This window comes from Adiantum capillus-veneris, chromosome 18 (genome assembly GCF_014529385.1).
Source record: "Adiantum capillus-veneris isolate H3 chromosome 18, ASM1452938v2, whole genome shotgun sequence".
Classification (NCBI taxonomy): Eukaryota; Viridiplantae; Streptophyta; class Polypodiopsida; order Polypodiales; family Pteridaceae; genus Adiantum; species Adiantum capillus-veneris.
Window position 1 is genome coordinate 114,129,021 of NC_140948.1, and position 19,169 is coordinate 114,148,189.

Below are 19,169 nucleotides of genomic sequence, written 5' to 3' on the forward strand. Positions count from 1 at the left end.
GCTAACTGTAACTAGTTCCTATTCCAAGAAGGACTATTATTATCCTGTGGGAGATAACATGCCAATCTAAGGATAAGGGAAGTAGGTGCGTCCTGGATGGTACTTTGTCCCCAATCTGGAAGACAAAACATAGGAATGTCTGCTCGCATGCACTGGGAAGAGCAACCGTCACAACACAAATCCAAAAGACGAGGCAACCACCAAAATGGCTAAGGAAAACATCCGCCAAGATACTAATTGCATTATGGGCTAAGGAATGACCAAATCTGTAGGCAGAGAACATGCAGATAGGACAGGTCCATACCTCCAAAAAAAAACACCTTACTGTTATCATTGTCGGCTAAGAGTTTGGCACCACATGCTCCACCTCTAAACCTCATCCAAGAAGGTCGGATGATCACACAAGAAGCGGTTCTGGAGTGAAAAGTATACCTCTATGCCTGTCGAAGCCAACTCCAACACATGCACAAGAACATGCACCTGAATTGCTGTATACCGGATGAGCAAGAGTCACATGAAGCCGGAACTAGAACTTCCATCCTTAGATAGACAATAGCAAATCAAAGAACATCCTCTACTTCAAGAAGGAAAAAGATCCCCCTCTGTCATCCGCAATCCACGATCTCGTACAAAAGCGCAACCGAATCATCAACCTACTACCCATTGGATAGGTCGCTCTGTCGACGATTCCAAGAAAGATGTGCATTTGCAAAAGGCACAACAAATCTGTCAAACCATCTCCTCGAAGAACCCATGCTTAGCTTGTATTTTTCCCTCTCACTCTAATCAATCAAGTAAGTTCATTTCATTGTATTGAGTACACTAGCTCTAATCTACTTACTCCTAATTGTTGTGAAGCTTGCACTATGATGAATGCCTCGTTGGTATATCCACCATAAACATTACAAAATCCGAGAGTATGTGCTCAGGTAGTCACACGCTGTCAATTTGCAAAACCTGCGTGTCATAAGTGAATAAGCAAGGTGTGCTATTATAGTCCCCTAGAGACTAGCATAAATAACCAGCTCGTCAACAAGGCATTTGAAACCTCCAAGATATATTATAATTAATTGCATTGTCGTGTTGCTCCGCTTCCACGATATGAAACAAGGTTAAAAGATGAAGATCTTACTTGATCGAAGTGTATATGTTAATTGAGCAATGTGGGACACGATGACAGGCAAGTGCAAATGTAAATATAGTCAGAATATCATAGCAGGTGTGCAAGCCCAAGTGTAGACGTTTGATGCTTACAAGAAAGGGTTGTATAGGAAATGCCTCATGAAACATGCAAGGCAAGTTGGGTAGTTGTGGTCAGTGATCGAAAGGAAAGTGGGTGAGAGACTAAATGGACTCCATGCGGGGGGCCGAAAAGACCTATTCTGTAAAAATTTTACAAAAGTCGAAACAGGCCGCGAAAGACAAGGAAAACGTTTTGAGCATTTTTGTGTCTCACGCACATAGGCCAATTCTACACCAATTGGGAGATATCAAAGTTTTCGTATTTGGTGTTTTTCAAGAGAGCTACAGGAATAAACAAGAGAAGAGGAAGAGAGAAGGGGGAGCAGAGAAAGAGGGAGTATCACAAAGTGATGACGTGGCTGCACACTTTGCTGAAACCCTAACCCTAAATGGCTGCAGATGGGAAACCCTAACCCTAAATGATTGCAGAGATGACACGGGCTGCTGGCTGCCCATTACACACACACTCTTGCTGCTGAGAGACAGTCCCAATCGCTGCAATGCTGACGTGGCAGGCGCCGTACGGACAAGCAGGAATTTGCGGCGCAATTTACGGGATGCTGACGTGGCAGCTGCATGTGGAAAAGCAGGAGAGCTTTTGGGCCAGCTTTTTGCTACGCAAGGGAATGAGAGAGAGATCTTTTGCTTTATTTTTCCACTAAGCTTTTGCTTTAATTTACAAGCAAGAGAAAGAAAGAGCCTCTGCTTTATTTTTACAAAAGCTTTTGGGCTTTTGATTTTCAGCTTTTTGGGGCTCTGCTTTTGGCATCCCTTGTACTCTTTAAATAAGCAGGCAGGGCCTCATAACTCAGAGCATCTGGACGCAGAGTCTGAGTGTGAGCGCCTGCCCGCACTCTTGTACTTCGAACACAGATTAATACAAAAAGAAATACCGAAAGGGGCGCCAGTCTTTGGGGCCAATATCTCTAGGCACGGAACTCCGTCGGGCCAGTGTTGAATCTATTGTGAGCTGTGAATTGTTTTGAAGTGGCTACTTGGTGCTGTCGCGGTAGATTCTTGAATTGGAGTGTCCAAGTCTGTTACAGTGGTATAAGAGCACGGCCGATTTCTCTTCTACGGGAAATCCGATCCCAATTTTTTTTCCGCGGCACCTATGGCTTCACGCAAGGATGAGTCGACTCCCTCTGCATCCGGAGATGCGGCAAGGGATCACAATGAAGATTCCGGCAAGGAGTATGGGCCGCCTTGGCCTACTCAGACGGAGCGTCGAGAGATGGAGCGTCGTCAATTGATCAGCGATGCAACAAAGATGATGCTCAATTTTGCGAAGGACCCAAAATTTGCAAAATATATGAGCGAGACTTCTTTTCAGGAAGTGCATGCGCAGTGGCAAAAAACCACACCACCCCCCCCAAAACCCGCTCTCAAGAAACCTTCTGCTCACAAGAAATATTCAGAGAAGGAATTAGAAGAGGTGGTTGATGCACGGATTGCTCAGCTTTTTGACGCACAAAACAAATTTAAAAAGCACGGCAAAAAGCAGAAGAAAGGCACTGACTTCCCGGGTTATTTGGGTCGTCAGTCGACATTTGAAAAGGCAAACAAACAGAAGAAGCGTGTTCGATTTGATGTACCCAGTTCTTCTTCTTTTGACAGTTCTTCTAGCTCATCTGACTCGAGCGAAGAAGACCGCAAAGGCAAAAAGCGAAGCAAGAAACAACGCTTCAGAAAGGGCAAGAAGAGGCAAAAAAGTCTAAATCTCGCCGAGTGAGTTACAGTTCTATAAAGGACTCGTCTACAAACAGTTCACACTCTGACGACAGCAACTTTTATGCAAAGAGGAAGAATTTTTATAAAGCCAACCAATATGACTTTCTGGAAGATAAAAGCAAGAAGGTCCGAGAGTTTAAGGAAGGTGGACAGCCAATTAAATTTGACACGTTTTCAGGATATAGAGATGCTTCGAAGGCTTTGTCTTTTGTACAGCAGTTTGACATCGCTTTCGCGACAGGACGCTACTCAGAGCACTGATTCGGAGAGCTACCTCTTATTTTAAGGGGAATGCTCGAACTTGGTGGTCCACGCTTCTTTTAAACAAGACTACGCCAGTTAAATGGCTGAAATTTAAGAAGCTTTTTATTTCTTCTTGGCTGACTCAAGAGTATGAACGCGATATACGAGCTGCTTGGAACCATCTTCGGATGACCAAGAAGGATACAATGGACACTTATTGCGAGAGATTTTGGAGCTCTTTTCTACCCGCCTCTTCATTCAAGAAGATCTCGTTCAGAGAACAGATTGAGCGGTTTACCTTGGGTCTACCTACAGAGATCCGAGATCACTGCTTTGAACAGAAGTCAGCTTCTATTCAGGAGTTGATGAGTCATGAGAAACGGGGTTTTTCCATTCACTCTGGCAGTCTGACCTACCCCACCAATGAGGTCATGACACAACGAGCCAAACAGACTTAAGCAAATGAAAGTAGAAAGAGAAAGAGCAACCCAAAAAAGAAGGATGCACGACCCAAGCTTACTCCTCAGGAGAGAGCTCGCTTCATCAGCGAGGGGAAGTGCTTTGGATGCAGGGAACCTGGACATATCTCCGCGAAGTGCCCTAAAAAGGCACAGAAAGAACAGGACGACGAAAGGCCTGAGAGTTCGAGAGCAGCTGAGGAATGTGGAAGAAAAGGCAAGATGAAAACAGGACTGGTTCCAGATTGCATGGGTATCGATCCCAGCACGATGGACGAGAGTACAGAACTTTGCCAAGCTTGGGGCAAAGTGAAAGACCAAGAGGCCCTGATCTTCTTTGATGGAGGAGCCAAGGCCAACTTCATTTCACCGGAATTGGCGGTGCGGCTCGAGATCACTCCCAATCGGATGGGACCACTTGCGGAGGCTGTTCTAGCGGCACCCGGCAGGGATGTAGCCATTACACCTGTCATTGGCAAACTTCGGTTGCATTGTCAGGGGTATTTGGGGCATGAGGACTTTTACATAATGCCTTTGGAAGGTTGTGATGTTCTCTTAGGAATTCCCTGATACCACAAGAACCTCGCCATGGTCGAATATCGGGCGAGGAAAGCGACACTGACTACAGAGAAGGGCAAAACCATTGTACTTGACATTAAACTGAACGGCGAGTCTGTCCCTATTGTATCGGCTTCGGCCATTTCTAAATTAATGAAATCCAATCTGTTTGTTTACTCGATCTTTATGAAAGAGTTGAGTGAAGAGGATACGACAAATATGTCTAAACTTGATAAAGAACGCCAAGATTTTCTCCACTCTCATGCCGATTGCTTCTCAGAGGGCCTGCCAGGCGAGTTACCACGTGCTCGTCCTAAAGATCATACCATTGATTTGATACCTGGAAGCACACCACAGAACCAGCCACCTTACTGTGTGAGTCGAGCACAGAATGAAGAGATTATGAACCAAGTGAAAGACCTCTTGGAAAAGGGTCTTGTCCAGCCTAGTACTTCACCGTATTGCTCTCCAGTATTGTTGGTTTTGAAGAAAGACTGATCTTGGAGAATGTGCATCGATTATAGAGCTCTCAACAAAATCACCATCAAGAACAGATTTCCGATTCCTAGGATCGATGATATACTCGACAGCTTACAGGGATCCTCGTGCTTTAGCAGGATTGATTTGAAGAGTGGATATCATCAGATCAAAATCGCGCCGGGAGACGTCTACAAGAAAGCATTTCGGACGACTTTTGGGTTATTTGAGTTTTTGGTTATGCCTTTTGGCTTAACCAATGCTCCTACGACATTTAACCGGATGATGGACAGGATTTTTCGAGAGTATTGGCTATTTGTTGGCACTTTCTTTGATGATATCATTGTTTTCTCCAAGAATGAGGCAAAACATAGAGATCATCTGCTTCAGGTCTTTCAGGCATTACGAGATCACAAGTTAGTGATTAATGCAAAGAAAAGTGAATTTTTCCTACCAGAGATACACTTTTTGGGACATATTGTGTCAGCAACACGATGCAAATGGATCCGGCCAACATAGAGACTATCCATGATTGGCCCGATTTGAAGAATGTCCATAAAGTTAGAAGCTTCTTGGGACTGTGTTCGTACTACAAGCGGTTCATTCGAAAGTTTGCAGAGGTTGCTTCCCCTTTTGCATATCTTGACACAGAAAGGAGTCCCTTTCTCGTGGGGACACACAGAGGTGACTGCCTTTCAGACTTTGAAAGAGAAATTGACTACGGGACCAGTTTTGACTTTGTCGGACTTGCAGAAGTCATTTGAAGTATATTGTGATGCTTGTGGTCGTAGTCTGGGTGCGGTCTTAATGCAAGAAGGCCATGTCATTGCTTACGAGAGCCGATTGTTCTCAAGGCCGAAAATGACAGCACAGATTTATGAGAAAGAGCTTTTGGCGGTTATGCATGCTCTTACTCAGTGGCGGCACTACCTACTCGGAGCGGATTTTATTGTCTTTACAGACCATTAGAGTTTGCGCTACTTCTTGTCACAGAAGCAGCTATCGCAAAGCAGATGCGGTGGGCGAACATCTTGTCACAGTTTCACATCCAGATTGTCCATGTTCAGGGACAGAAGAATATGGTGGCAGATGCTTTGTCTCGGAAGCCGTTGGTTCTGGCTATTTCCACGATACATCATAGGAGCTTCGAGGATATGGTCGACCAGTATGCCACAGATACAGATTTTGCAGACGTTTTCACACGGATACGGGATGGGGAGACAGTAGCGGGATATTCCATTCGGGATGGCTACTTGATGAGAAAAACCATGTTGTGCGTTACACAACCGTTGAGGGAAAAGGTTATGACTGAATGCCATTGTCCACCTTTTACGGGTCACCGCGGCATCACTACCACCATGCAAGGGGTAGAGAGATGCTTCTTTTGGCCGAGACTCAAGAAGGATGTGGAAGAGTTTGTGCGCAGTTGCTTGGTGTGCCAGAAGGTCAAGTTTGACAGGCATAAAGCACAGGGATTGTTACAGCCTTTGCCCATACCCACCCGCCCCAAAGAAAGTATTGCAATGAATTTCATTTTTGATCTCCCGAGAACACAGAGTGGTGACGACAGTATCTGGACTGTTATTGACAGATTTAGCAAGCAGGCTCATTTCATTCCAGTGAAGAAAACAGTCAAGCTGGATCACTTAGCGAGACTGTTTGTGGCCCAGATCTTCAGATTACATGGCATGCCTGAGACGATTGTCTCCAACAGGGACCCCACATTTACGAGTTTGTTTTGGAAGGCAATTTGGGAGAACATTGGCACACGGTTGCGGTTCTCATCATCGTTCCACCCGCAGACTGACGGGCAATCTAAGATTGCCAATTCAGTGGTTTTAGATTTATTGAAGTCTTATATCTTGGATCAGAAGACTCAATGGGAAAATTATCTACCTTTGGTGAAATTTGCCTACAATAACACGATACACTCTTCGACAGGCAAGGCACCATTTGAGTTTGTTGAAGGTGCTGCGAAGGTTCCACCCTTCCTAAGCACGAAAGACTAGATTTTTGAAGCGGATGAGTATACGCGCGACTTATACACGGATTTTGCCAAGGTCCGCGAGGCTTTGCAGAAATCTCTAGATCGACAAAAAAAGGCAGCAGATCGCCATCGTCACGATTTGAAATTGAAGGAGGATGATTGGGTGCTCTTACGTTTCGAGAAGGCACGCCTACGAAAGAAAAAGGGAAAGGAGAGGCTTTTTCCAAAGCTTAGTATGCGATACTACGGACCTTTCCAGATCACTGAAAAGATCAATGATGTCTCCTTCCAACTGAAATTGCCTGACACTTGGAGGATTCACAATGCATTCCATGTGAGTCTCTTGAAACCTTTTAAAGGTGATGTGCCTCATGATGGGGAGCCTGATGAGCAACCCGAAGTGGAAGAAAACGAGGAGATCCTTGTTCCTGAACAGATTTTGGCACATAAGGACACAAAGAATAAAGGTAAAGTCCGAAGGCGGTTCTTGGTTAATTCAAGAACTATCCTGCATTGGATGCGAAGTGGATTGAAGAGGAGGACCTAGCAGATACTCCTCATATTGTGAAACTTTACCTCGAAGGTTTTGGTTTAGCATAGTCTACTTCAAATGGAACCCAGAATTCAGCTTGGCCGAAGATCTGATGCAGTGGGATGCACAAGAGGGGAGTTACTCCGCTCCTTTGTCAACAAATGCCTTGATTTTTGTATATTAAAGTCACTGATGTCTCTTTGAGCTTCAGGGATACTGAGAGCTGACAGTATTCTGCTGTATGACTTTATGAAATGGAATTCCTGAATATAAAACTGATTTGTTCTTCACTTGTTTGTAAGTGCACGAATTGATAGACGAAATGACTGCAGCATTTTGGTCTAATTGATCTTGAATAGACATGGTTGCAATAGGGGTTAGTCAATCGGCCATCTATGAGGTCCCAACTGGATCTAGATGCGATTGCTAGCTATATTGCCGATAAATCATGGTCTAAGATCCGAATGAATGTTGAACGTCATGTAATGTCTTGAGATGTCGAGCGATGTCGTGTGATGTGACTGTCGATTGGTACATGTGCTAGATGTGTGTTCCTAGTACGTAGGTGCTAACAGTCAGTGTCTGCTAAGACAGTTTATGGCCTCTGTCTGTTTTGCAGGCGTAATCGAGGGCGATTACAATGCTTTCAAGAGGGGGGTATGTCACAAAGTGATGATGTGGCTGCCCACTTTGCTGAAACCCTAACCCTAAATGGCTGCAGATGGGAAACCCTAACCCTAAATGACTGCAGAGATGACACGTGGCTGCTGGCTGCCCATTACACACACTCTTGCTGCTAAGAGACAGTCCCGATCGCTGCAGTGCTAACAAGGCAGGCGTCGTACGGACAGGCAGGAATTTGTGGCGCAATTTATGGGATGCTGACGTGGCAGCAGCATGTGGAAAAGCAGGAGAGCTTTTGGGCCAGCTTTTTGCTACGCAAGGGAATGAGAGAGAGAGCTCTTTTTCTTTATTTTTCCACTAAGCTTTTGCTTTAATTTACAAGCAAGAGAAAGAAAGAGCCGCTGCTTTATTTTTACAAAAGCTTTTGGGCTTTTGATTTTCAGCTTTTGTGGCTCTGCTTTTGGCATCCCTTGTACTCTTTAAATAAGAAGGCAGGCCCTCATAACTCAAGGCATCTGGATGCAAAGTCTGAGTGTTGAGCGCCTGCCCGCAGTCTTGTACTTTGAACACGTATTAATACAAAAAGAAATACCGAAAGGGGCGCCAGTCTTTGGGGCCAATATCTCTAGGCACGGAACTCTGTCGGGCCAGTGTTGAATCTATTGTGAGCTGTGAATTGTTTTGAACTGGCTATTTGCTGCTGTCGCGGTAGATTCTTGAATTGGAGTGTCCAAGTCTGTTTACAGGGAGGCTTATTCTTCTTCTTGGATGAGAGCTCTCTCAGAGATTTTGTGCAAGGGAAGCGATATGAAGGAAAGAGAAGGAAGGTTCAAGACGAAACACAAAAGAGGGAACCATAGGTTGTTAACTGTTGTTGTTTTTCTCGGGATTGGGATTAAGAGCACCTGTTCAAGGGCTTTGGAAATGGAAGGATGAGCTCGACAGCACAAGGACTGTCACAAAGTGATGACGTGGCGGACAGCAGAAACCCTAATTTCTGCCAGAAACCCTAAAATTCCTGCAAACCCTAATTTCTGCCAAAAACCCTAATTTCCGAAAATCGCGGAGACTAAATATATATATAAATGATGAGCAACGAATCTTGCTTTTTCTCCATGCCATGAGAAAGAGAGAGAACTTGCTTTTTTCTTTTTTTTTTAAGAGACTCTCTAAGAGAGAGAGAGAACTGATGCTTTTTATTTTTAAAAGCTTTTGGGGCTCTGCTTTTGGGCATCCCTTGTACCTTTAAGTACGTGGTGAGGGCTTCACTTCTCAGAGCATCTGGACGCAGAGTCTGAGAGTGAACCTCGAGCCACTCTCTTGTACTTTGATCTGATTAATATAAAAAGAAATACCGAAAGGGACGCCAGTCTTTGGGGCCAATATCTCTAGGCACGGAACTCCGCCAGGCCAGTGCAAATCTGTTGTGATCTGTGAATTGTTTTGAAGTGGTTATTTGGTGCTGTCGTGGTTGATTCTTGACTTGGAGTGTCCAAGTTTGTTACAGTGGTATCAGAGCACCTATGGCTTCAGGCAATGATCAGTCGACTCCCTTTGCATCTGGAGATGCGGGCTGGGATCACAACGAAGATTCAGACAGAGAGTATGGCCCGCCTCGACCTACTCAGGCGGAGCAAAGAGAGATGGAGCGTCGTCAATTGATTGGCGATGCAACAAAGATGATGCTCAATTTTGCCAAGGACCCGAAGATGGCAAAATATATGAACCAGACCTCTTTGGAAGAGGTACAGATGGAGTGGCAAAGAACCACAACACCACTCCCAAAACCCGCTCTCAAGAAACCTTCTGCCTCTAAGAAATATACGGAGAAGGAACTGGAGAACGTGGTTGATGCACAGATTGCTCAGCTTTTCGACGTGCAAAAGTAAGGCAGAAAGCACGGCAAACAGCAGAAGAAAGGCACTGACTTCCCGGGATATTTGGGTCGTCGGTCGACATTTGACAAGGCAAAGAAATTGAAGAAGCGCGTCAAGTTTGAAGACCTACCCAGTTCTTCTTCTTCGTCTTCTGACAGTTCTTCTAGCTCTTCAGACTCGAGCGAAGAAGACAGGAAAAGCAAAAAGCGAAGCAAGAAACAACGCTTCGGAAAGGGCAAGAAAAAGGCAAGGAAGTCTAAGTCTCGCCCAGTGAGTGACACTTCTACAGAGGACTCGTCTACGGACAGTTCAGACTCTGACAATGGAAACTTTTATGCGAACAAGAAGAATTTTTACAAAGCTAACCAGTATGACTTTCTCGAAGATAAAAGCAAGAAAGTCTGAGAGTTTAAGGAAGCTGGCCACTCGATCAAGTTTGATACTTTTTCAGGATACTCAGATGCTTCGAAGGCTTTGTCTTTTATACAGCAGTTTTGACTTCGCTTTCGCGGGAGGACGCTATTCAGAGCACTCCAAGATTCGGAGAGCTGCCTCTTACTTTAAGGGGAATGCTCGAACTTGGTGGTCCACGCTTCTTTTAAACAAGACTGCGCCAGTTAAATGGCTGAAATTTAAGAAGCTTTTTATTTCTTCTTGGCTGACTCAAGAGTATGAACGCGATATACGAGCTGCTTGGAACCATCTTCGGATGACCAAGAAGGATACAATGGACACTTATTGCGAGAGATTTTGGAGCTCTTTTCTACCCGCCTCTTCATTCAAGAAGATCTCATTCAAAGAACAGATTGAGCAGTTTACCTTGGGTCTACCTACAGAGATCTGAGATCACTGCTTGGAACAGAAGTCAACTTCTATTCAGGAGTTGATGAGTCATGCGAAGCGGGGCTTTGCCATTCAATCTGGCAGTCTGACCTACCCCACAGATGAGGTCACGACACAACGAACCGGACAAACTTCTGGGAATGAAAGTAGAAAAAGAAAGAGCAACCCAAAGAAAAAGGATGCACGACCCAAGCTTACTCCTGAGGAGAGAGCTCGCTTCATCAGAGAGGGGAAGTGCTTTGGATACGGGGAACATGGACATATCTCCGCGAAGTGCCCTAAAAAGGCACAGAAAGAACAATATGATAAGAACGACGACATGCCTGAGAGTTCGAGAGCAGCTGAGGAACGTGGCAGAAAAGGTATATAGAAAAGCAGAACTGGTACCACATGGCGTGGGACTTGCACCGAATCAAATGAATGAAAGTACAAACTTTGTCGCTTTTTGGGGCAAAGTGAAGGATCAGGAAGCTCTTTTGAAGGAGCCAAGGCCAACTTCTTTTCACTTGGAATTGGCGGCTCGATTTGGAAACTACGCCCGACCGACTGACACCACAGGCGGAGGTAGTTCGACTGGCACCCGGATGGGATGTTGCCATTACACCGAGCATTGGCAAACTTTGTTTGCAATGACAGGGGTGTTCAGGGCACGCGAGTGACATTCTACTCAGGATCCCTTGGTACCACAAGAACTACGCCGTAGTTGACTACCGGGCCGAGAAAGCGACTTTGATAAATGAAGGGCTTAGAGATTGTACTTGATGAACTTCAGTTTCTTACTCATTCTTTTGGGAGAGAATTGAACGATGGATAAAGGTTGAATATGTTTTGACGTGATCAAAAGAACGCCAAGATTTTTCTCCACACTCATGCCGATTGCTTTTTAGAGGGCCTGAAGATCATACCATTGATCTGATACTTGGAAGCACGTCACCAAACCGGCCACCTTACAGTGTGAGCCGAGTACAGATTGAAAAGATTATGAACCAAGTGAAAGACCTCTTGGAAAAGGGTCTTGTCCAGCCTAGTACTTCACCGTATTGCTCTCCAGTGTTGTTGGTTTTGAAGAAAGACGGATCTTGGAGAATGTGCATAGCACTCTCAACGAAATCACCATCAAGAACAGATTTCCGACTCCTAGGATCGATGATATACTCGACAGGTTACAGGGATCCTCGTGCTTTAGCAAGATTGACTTGAAGAGTGGATATCATCAGATCAGGATAGCGCCAGGAGATGTCTACAAGACAGCTTTTCGGACGACTTTTGGGTTATTTGAGTTTTTGGTGATGCCTTTTGGCTTAACCAATGCTCCTACGACATTTAACCGGATGATGGACAGGATTTTTCGAGAGTACAGACTATTTGTTGGCACTTTCTTTGACGACATCATTGTTTTCTCCAAGAATGAGGCAGAACACAGAGATCGTCTGCTTCAAGTCTTTCAAGCATTACGAGATCACACGTTAGTGATTAATGCAAAGAAAAGTGAATTTTTCCTACCAGAGATACACTTTTTTGGGACACAGTGTGTCAACAGCACGAGTGCAAATGGACACGGCCAAGATAGAGACTATCCGTGATTGGCCCGATTTGAGGAATGTCCATGAAGTTAGAAGCTTCTTGGGATTGTGTTCGTACTACAGGCGGTTCATACGAAAGTTTGCAGAGGTTGCTTCCCCTTTGCATATCTTGACACAGAAAGGAGTACCTTTCTCGTGGGAACCCACACAGGTGACTGCCTTTCAGACATTGAAAGAGAAATTGACTACGGGACCTATTTTGACTTTGTCGGAATTGCAGAAGTCATTTGAAGTATATTGTGATACTTGTGGTCGTAGTCTGGATGCGGTCTTGATGCAAGAAGGCCATGTCATAGCTTACGAGAGCCGTTTGTTCTCTAGGCCAGATATGACAGCACAGATCTATGAGAAAGAGCTTTTGGCGGTTATCCATGCTCTAACTCAATGGTGGCATTACCTACTCGGAGCGGATTTTACTGTCTTTACAGACCATCAGAGTTTGCGCTACTTCTTGTCACAGAAGCAGCTTTCGGAAAAGCAGATGCGGTGGGCGAACATCTTGTCACAGTTCCACTTCCAGATTGTCCATGTGCATTGTCCATGTGCAGGGATAGATGAATGTGGTGGCAGATGCTTTGTCTCGGAAACCGTTGGTTCTGGCTATTTCCGCGATACATCATATGAGCTTCGAGGATATGGTCGATCAGTATGCCACAGATACAGATTTTGCAAATATTTTCACACGGATACGGGATGGGAAGACAGTAGCTGGATACTCCCTCCGGGAAGGCTACTTGATGAAAAAGACTATGTTGTGCGTTACACAACCGTTGAGGGAAAAGGTTATGACTGAATGCCACTGTCCACCTTTTACGAGTCACTGCGGCATTGCTACCACCATGAAGGGGGTAGAGAGATACTTTTTTTTGGCCGAGACTCAAAAAGGATGTGGAAGAGTTTGTGCGCAGTTGCTTAGTATGCCAGAAGGTCAATTTTGACAGGCATAAGGCACAAGGATTGTTAAAGCCTTTACCCATACCCACCCGCCCCTGGAAAAGTATTGAAATGGATTTTATTTTTGATCTCCCGAGAACACAGAATGATCACGATGGTTTTCCGATTACATGGCGCGTCTGAGACGATTGTCTCAGACAAAGACCCCAGATTTATGAGTTTGTTTTGGAAGGCAATTTGGGAGAACATTGGCACACAGTTGCAGTTCTCGTCATCGTTCCACTTGCAGACTGACGGGCAATTTGAGATTGCCAATTCAGTGATTTTAGATTTATTGAAGTCTTGTATCTCGGATCAGAAGACTCAATGGAAAAAGAACTTACCTTTGGTGGAATTTGCCTACAATAACACGATACACTCTTCGACGGGGAAGACACCATGTGAGATTGTTGGAAGTGTTGGTTTCATCCTTCCTGAGCACGAAGATTAGATATTTGAAGCGGATGAATATTCGCGAGATTTGGATACGGCTTTTGCCAAGGTTCGCAAGACTTTGCAGAAGTCTCAAGAACGACAGAAAAAGGCAGCGGATCGCCATCGTCGCGACTTGAAATTGAAGGAGGATGATTGGGTGCTCTTACGTTTTGAGAAGGCACGCCTACGAAAGAAAAAGGGAAAGGAGAGGCTTTTTCCAAATCTTAGTATGCGATACTACGAACCTTTCCAGATCGCTGACAAGATAAATGATGTCTCCTTCCGATTGAAACTGCCAGATACTTGGAGGATTCACAATGCATTGCATGTGAGTCTCTTGAAACCTGTTAAGGGTGATGTGCCTGATGATGGGGAGCCTGATGAGCAACCCGAAGTGGAAGAAAACGAGGAGATCCTTGTTCATGAACAGATTTTGGCACATAACGATACGAAGAAAGGTAAAGTCCGAAGGTGGTTCTTGGTTAAGTTCAAGAATTTCCATGCATTTGATGCGAAGTGGATGGAGGAGGAGGACCTAGTAGATACTCCTCGGATTGTGAAACTTTACCTCGATGTTTTGGTTTAGTATAGTCTACTCCAAACGAAACCCAGAAATTCAGCTTGGCCGAAGATCCGGTGCAGTGGGATGCACAAGAGGGGAGTCACTCCACTCCTTTGTCAACAGATGCCTTGATTTTGATACTAAAGTCACTGATGTCTCTTTGACCTTCAAGGATAATGAGAGCTAATAGTATTCTGTTGGATGACTTTATGAAATGGAATTCCTAATTATGATACTGATTTGTTCTTGACTTCTTGTGAGTGCAGGAACTGATAGCCGAAATGACTGCAGCATTTTGGTCTGATTGATCTCGAATAGACATGGTTGCAATAGGGGTTAGTCAATCGGACATCGATGAGGTCCCGATTGGACCTAGATGTGATTGCTAGCTACATTGCCGATAAATCATGGTCTAAGATCCGAATGAATGTTGAATGTCATGTGATGTCCTGTGATGTCTGGTGATGTCGTGTGATGTGACTGTCGATTTTGTACATGTGCTAGATGTGTGTTCCTAGTACGTAGGTACTAACAGTCAGTGTCTGCTAAGACGGTTTATGGCTTTTGTCGGTTTTGCAAGCGTAATCGCGGTCGATTACAATGCTTTCAAGAGGGGGGTATGTCACAAAGTGATGACGTGGAGGACAGCAGAAACCCTAATTTCTGCCAGAAACCCTAAAATTCTTGCAAACCCTAATTTCTGCCAAAAACCCTAATTTCCGAAAATCGTGGAGACTATATATATATATATATATATATATATATATATATATATATATATATATATATATATATAAATGATGAGCGACGAATCTTGCTTTTTCTCCATGCCATGAGAAAGAGAGAAAACTTGCTCTTTTTTTTTTTAAAGAGACTCTCTAAGAGAGAGAGAGAACTGATGCTTTTTATTTTTAAAAGCTTTTGGGGCTCTACTTTTGGGCATCCCTTGTACCTTTAAATACGTGGTGAGGGCTTCACTTCTCAGAGCATCTGGACACAGAGTCTGAGAGTGAACCCCGAGCCACTCTCTTGTACTTTGATCTGATTAATATAAAAAGAAATACCGAAAGGGGCGCCAGTCTTTGGGGCCAATATCTCTAGGCACGGAACTCCGCCAGGCCAGTGCAAATCTGTTGTGATCTGTGAATTGTTTTGAAGTGGTTATTTGGTGCTGTCGAGGTTGATTCTTGACTTGGAGTGTCCAAGTCTGTTACAAGGACAGTGGCCGATGTTTGAGGTAAGCACCAGTCTACATTCACTTAAGGACTCGAGTGTATGTGGCTATGAGGGCTCGGATATGCATCGAGAAGACCCCAAGATTGTGGTTGATTGGAAACCAAGCAACGCTTCTAATTGAATGTTAGTGTTGGAGCTTATGTTTAAGGATTTACCCAGATTTGATGAACATCTTGGTGTTTATTATAGGTCAATTCAACCGTACTATGTACAGTTTGTTTCTGATTCATTAAATTCAGTGTTAGATTGGGCTCCTCTTACATGTTTCTCATTATGTTGCTATTTACCTTATGATACTAAATCTATGTTAATTAGCATCTAATGGCAATTATGCTCTCATAATATCTCTTGCTATACTATATACAATTATTTCCGTTTCTGCTTCTCTCCTCTCTCAACTCTCTCATAGCCAGAAGCCCGACACTTTCCCAGTCAATCCGGGAAAACCGCGCGCTCCGCCAAGGCGTGTTAAATATTCTAAACAAGAAGTAACTCTTGTGTGCTATCCATTAAATCTCATCCACGTTTCAGGTCTCCCAAGTGCACCTTTATGAATACCATACATCAAGGATTCTTCAATAAATACTTGCCCACCAAGCAACACTCAAAACAAGTTCACATATTCTTGTATAAGTTAACACTTTTGTTAGCTCCGAATGCAGTTTCTGAAAAGTAATATGTTTGGATACGCTTGTGTCGTTGATGTTGCCACATAGCATGTGTGTGTAGAATACCATGGTAATAAAGCATCCTCTGCTTAATAGTAATCCCTGTCCTAGTGAATTTCCGTGGCTCACTGCATCCGCTGTCAAAGTCAACGATGCGGAAGCATAGAGCAATGGGGAGAATACACGAGAGAGAGAGAGAGAGAGAGAGAGAGAGAGAGAGAGAGAGAGAGAGACAGATATTGTTGAACAAACCAACCTTGCAATGAATTGATGATTATACAATGGGGGTCAGGTGTGCTACTTCCAACTTTTTATCTTAGATGAATGCCATCTTGAGCACCATTTGCATCATAGAAGATCAAACTGTAGACCACACTACGTCCAAGAATCCCCATTCGTGAACTATGAACACATCACATCCAAACATCCCATACAATGAACTTTGAAACACAACCTCTCCATAATCCAGCCAACAACAATGGATTGGTGCACTCATCGATAGTGTTTTAGATACGCCTGATTGGTTCCTTGCCAGATGCATGTACCTTGAACTCCGACCCATTGGTTCAACTTGCACTGCACCACAACAGCCCAAATCATTTGTAGGGAGCTCCATTTTGCCCCCCTCTACCGCTCACAAGCCTCTCTCTGGCTGAAGCTAGTTGCGGCAATTGCCAACTGACTAGAAATCTGGCATCATGGCCACTGTGGTCGCCACCACGTGTGCCATGTCGATCTCCTCTATCGAATCTTCATCACAGTTATCTCTGTCAAACTTGCCTTTGCCTTTGTCCTTTTGTGATTTCCTGCTTTTGTCTTTGGCTTCAAACTCTAGCGCCAAACAAAGCATCTTCTCGCATTTATAACAACGGGTCTCGGACCTAACAGAGTGGCAGCTCTACTATCCTTATCAATCTTGCCCTTGCCTCTATCATCTAGCGAACTCGTGGATTTGTATTTGGCTTCACAATCAGGATTCAGGAGCCAAACAAACTGACAACTTCCTTGAGAACTTTGTCCGTGCATAGGCCGCTAACTCGGCGCTCGTCGATCCGCTTTCCATAGCCAATAGTTGGTGTTGGTCACTGTTGTCGCTGGCACCTGAGAAAAGAGAGGGGGGGCGGGGGGGCGCATGTCGTAGGTACAAAAACTAGAAAATCGTTTGTCTTCTTTTCGTACTCCAAATGGCTACACAGATTTTCCAAGCCGTATCAAAAAAAGAAAATTTTTGCGGCCCTCGCAAGCCACCTTCTCACTTCCCCAAGCCACACAAAAAGAAGTCCTCCAATGCCCCTCTCTGGGCTATTAACTCCCAGCCACAAGAGGCACCCGCGAGGAGGAAGGGAGATAGCGGGAGAAGGGATGAACGCCGTCTCGCTACAAGGAGCGTTTTTAAAAGGCGGGGAGAAGGGGGGGGGGGGGGGGGACTCGTTGCCATCGGGCGCTTGCACGATGAGCGTTTCAAAACGCTAACAATTGCAACGCCAAGGTCCACCAAGGAAGGGGCGGTAACGGCAACGATGGGCAAAAGAAGATGCCACCACGACCCAAGTATTTTAACTCCCAAAGCAAGGCTGCTTGCACCGTTTTAAAACATTGCAACAAGCCACAAAAAGGCACCTGCGAGGAGGAAAGGAGGAAACGGAGAAAGGGGAGAGAGAGAAGGGGGGGGGGGGGGGGGGGGGGGGGGGGGGGGGGGGGGGGGGGGGGGGGGGGGGGGATTCCTCAGAACGCGGTCGGTAGGGGGGGATGAACACCGTTGTCACTACGAGGAGCGTTTTTAAAACGCTAGCGATGGGGGAGGGGGGCTCGTTGCTGTCGAGTGCTTGCACGATGAGCTTTTTAAAACGCTAACGATTGCAGCACCAAGGTCCACCAGGGAAGGGGGGGTAACGGCAACGATGGGTAGAAGAAAATGCCACCACAACCCAAGCATTTTAAAGCGCAAACAGTAAAGGGGGGGGTGACACCAAGGGACGGGGGGGGGGGGGAGGGCTGCCTGCAAGCGAGGGGATTCTCTTCACCTTCTCAACGAGTTTGTCCTCCTTCAAGGTTAATCGAGCACGCAGCTCTGATACCATGTCAAAGTCAACGATGGGGAGCTGAACCAACCAACCTTGGCAATGAATTGATGATTATACAATGGGGGCTAAGAGTGCTTACATAGTCACCTTAGCAAATTGCCCTACCTGGGTCTGACAAACAAGTAAAATAAATACCTAAAGCCAAAATAAATATTGGGATCGCATTAACATCCCCGTGGATATAGACACATTCCATACTCATATGCATTTGCCAACTCCAATATTCTCTCTCTCTCTCTCTCTCTCTCTCTCTCTCTCTCTCTCTCTCTCTCTCAAAGGAAAGAACGTACCACTTGGCTCCATAGCTAATAACTGCCTGGACACAAGAAGACAGGAAAAAGATGCGTGAATGGTGGGTATATAGTCCTTTTAGACAAAAGAGGTAGGCAAGCACTTACCGTTTGTTTGGAGTCCTTGGCTTGTTGGAGAAGGTCCTTGAAATGTTCATCGCTCTGCGCACTCCTCAAGTTGCCATGGAAGTTGACAGGCAGAGGGACACCTGCACCTTCGAGACCTCCTGCTGCTCCTGTTGATGTTGCTGTGGTTGTTGTTGTTGTTGTATCATCCACTTTCTGTTGTTGTTGCTCGCTGCCCATCTTAGGCGTAGTCAGTACTGAACTGATGGACTCCATCCAATGGAGTGAATATATGTATGTATGTACTAACAATTTTTCCATGCATATATGTGTATAGTGTAAATACATATGTATAAATAATAAAAATGTATATATGTGTATATTGTATATTGTAAATACATACGTATAAAAAATTTAAAATGTATTAGTTGTAAGATTGCCTCTTCCTCCCCTTCACCTCGCTTGCATGAGTCCGCTTGTGCACCCCGTCCTCCACCCCCACCCTCTTAGGGGGCCTCCCCTCCCTCATGATTGCATCTGTCACCAACAATAGCAACTAGCAATCTCACCCTGTCGCTCAGGTGAGAACACAAGTTGTCAAGAGTTGGGCACTAGCACTTCCTGCTACCTACACGAGAAAGGGGGGGAGGAGGTTAGAGAGAGAGAGAGAGAGAGAGAGAGACGTATGCTTCGCCAAACAAATAAAGAGAGAGAAAGACCCGTTCCATACTCCATAGCCT

At 45.0% G+C, this 19,169-nt stretch overlaps 1 protein-coding gene across 1 annotated transcript in view; it reads right to left on the minus strand.

The window, feature by feature from the left end:
- LOC147436239 (Thioredoxin superfamily protein) overlaps positions 1–18,711 on the minus strand; it is an 85,346-nt gene extending 66,635 nt beyond the window's left edge. The window contains exons 1-2 of the mRNA XM_086488118.1: positions 18,472–18,711; positions 18,364–18,389 (exon numbers count right to left, since the gene is read on the minus strand). Coding sequence (XP_086344244.1) covers positions 18,364–18,389; positions 18,472–18,705 — 260 coding nt within the window. The 5' untranslated portion in view covers positions 18,706–18,711. The remainder of the gene's footprint in view (positions 1–18,363; positions 18,390–18,471) is intronic.
- Positions 18,712–19,169: the final 458 nt, after the last annotated feature.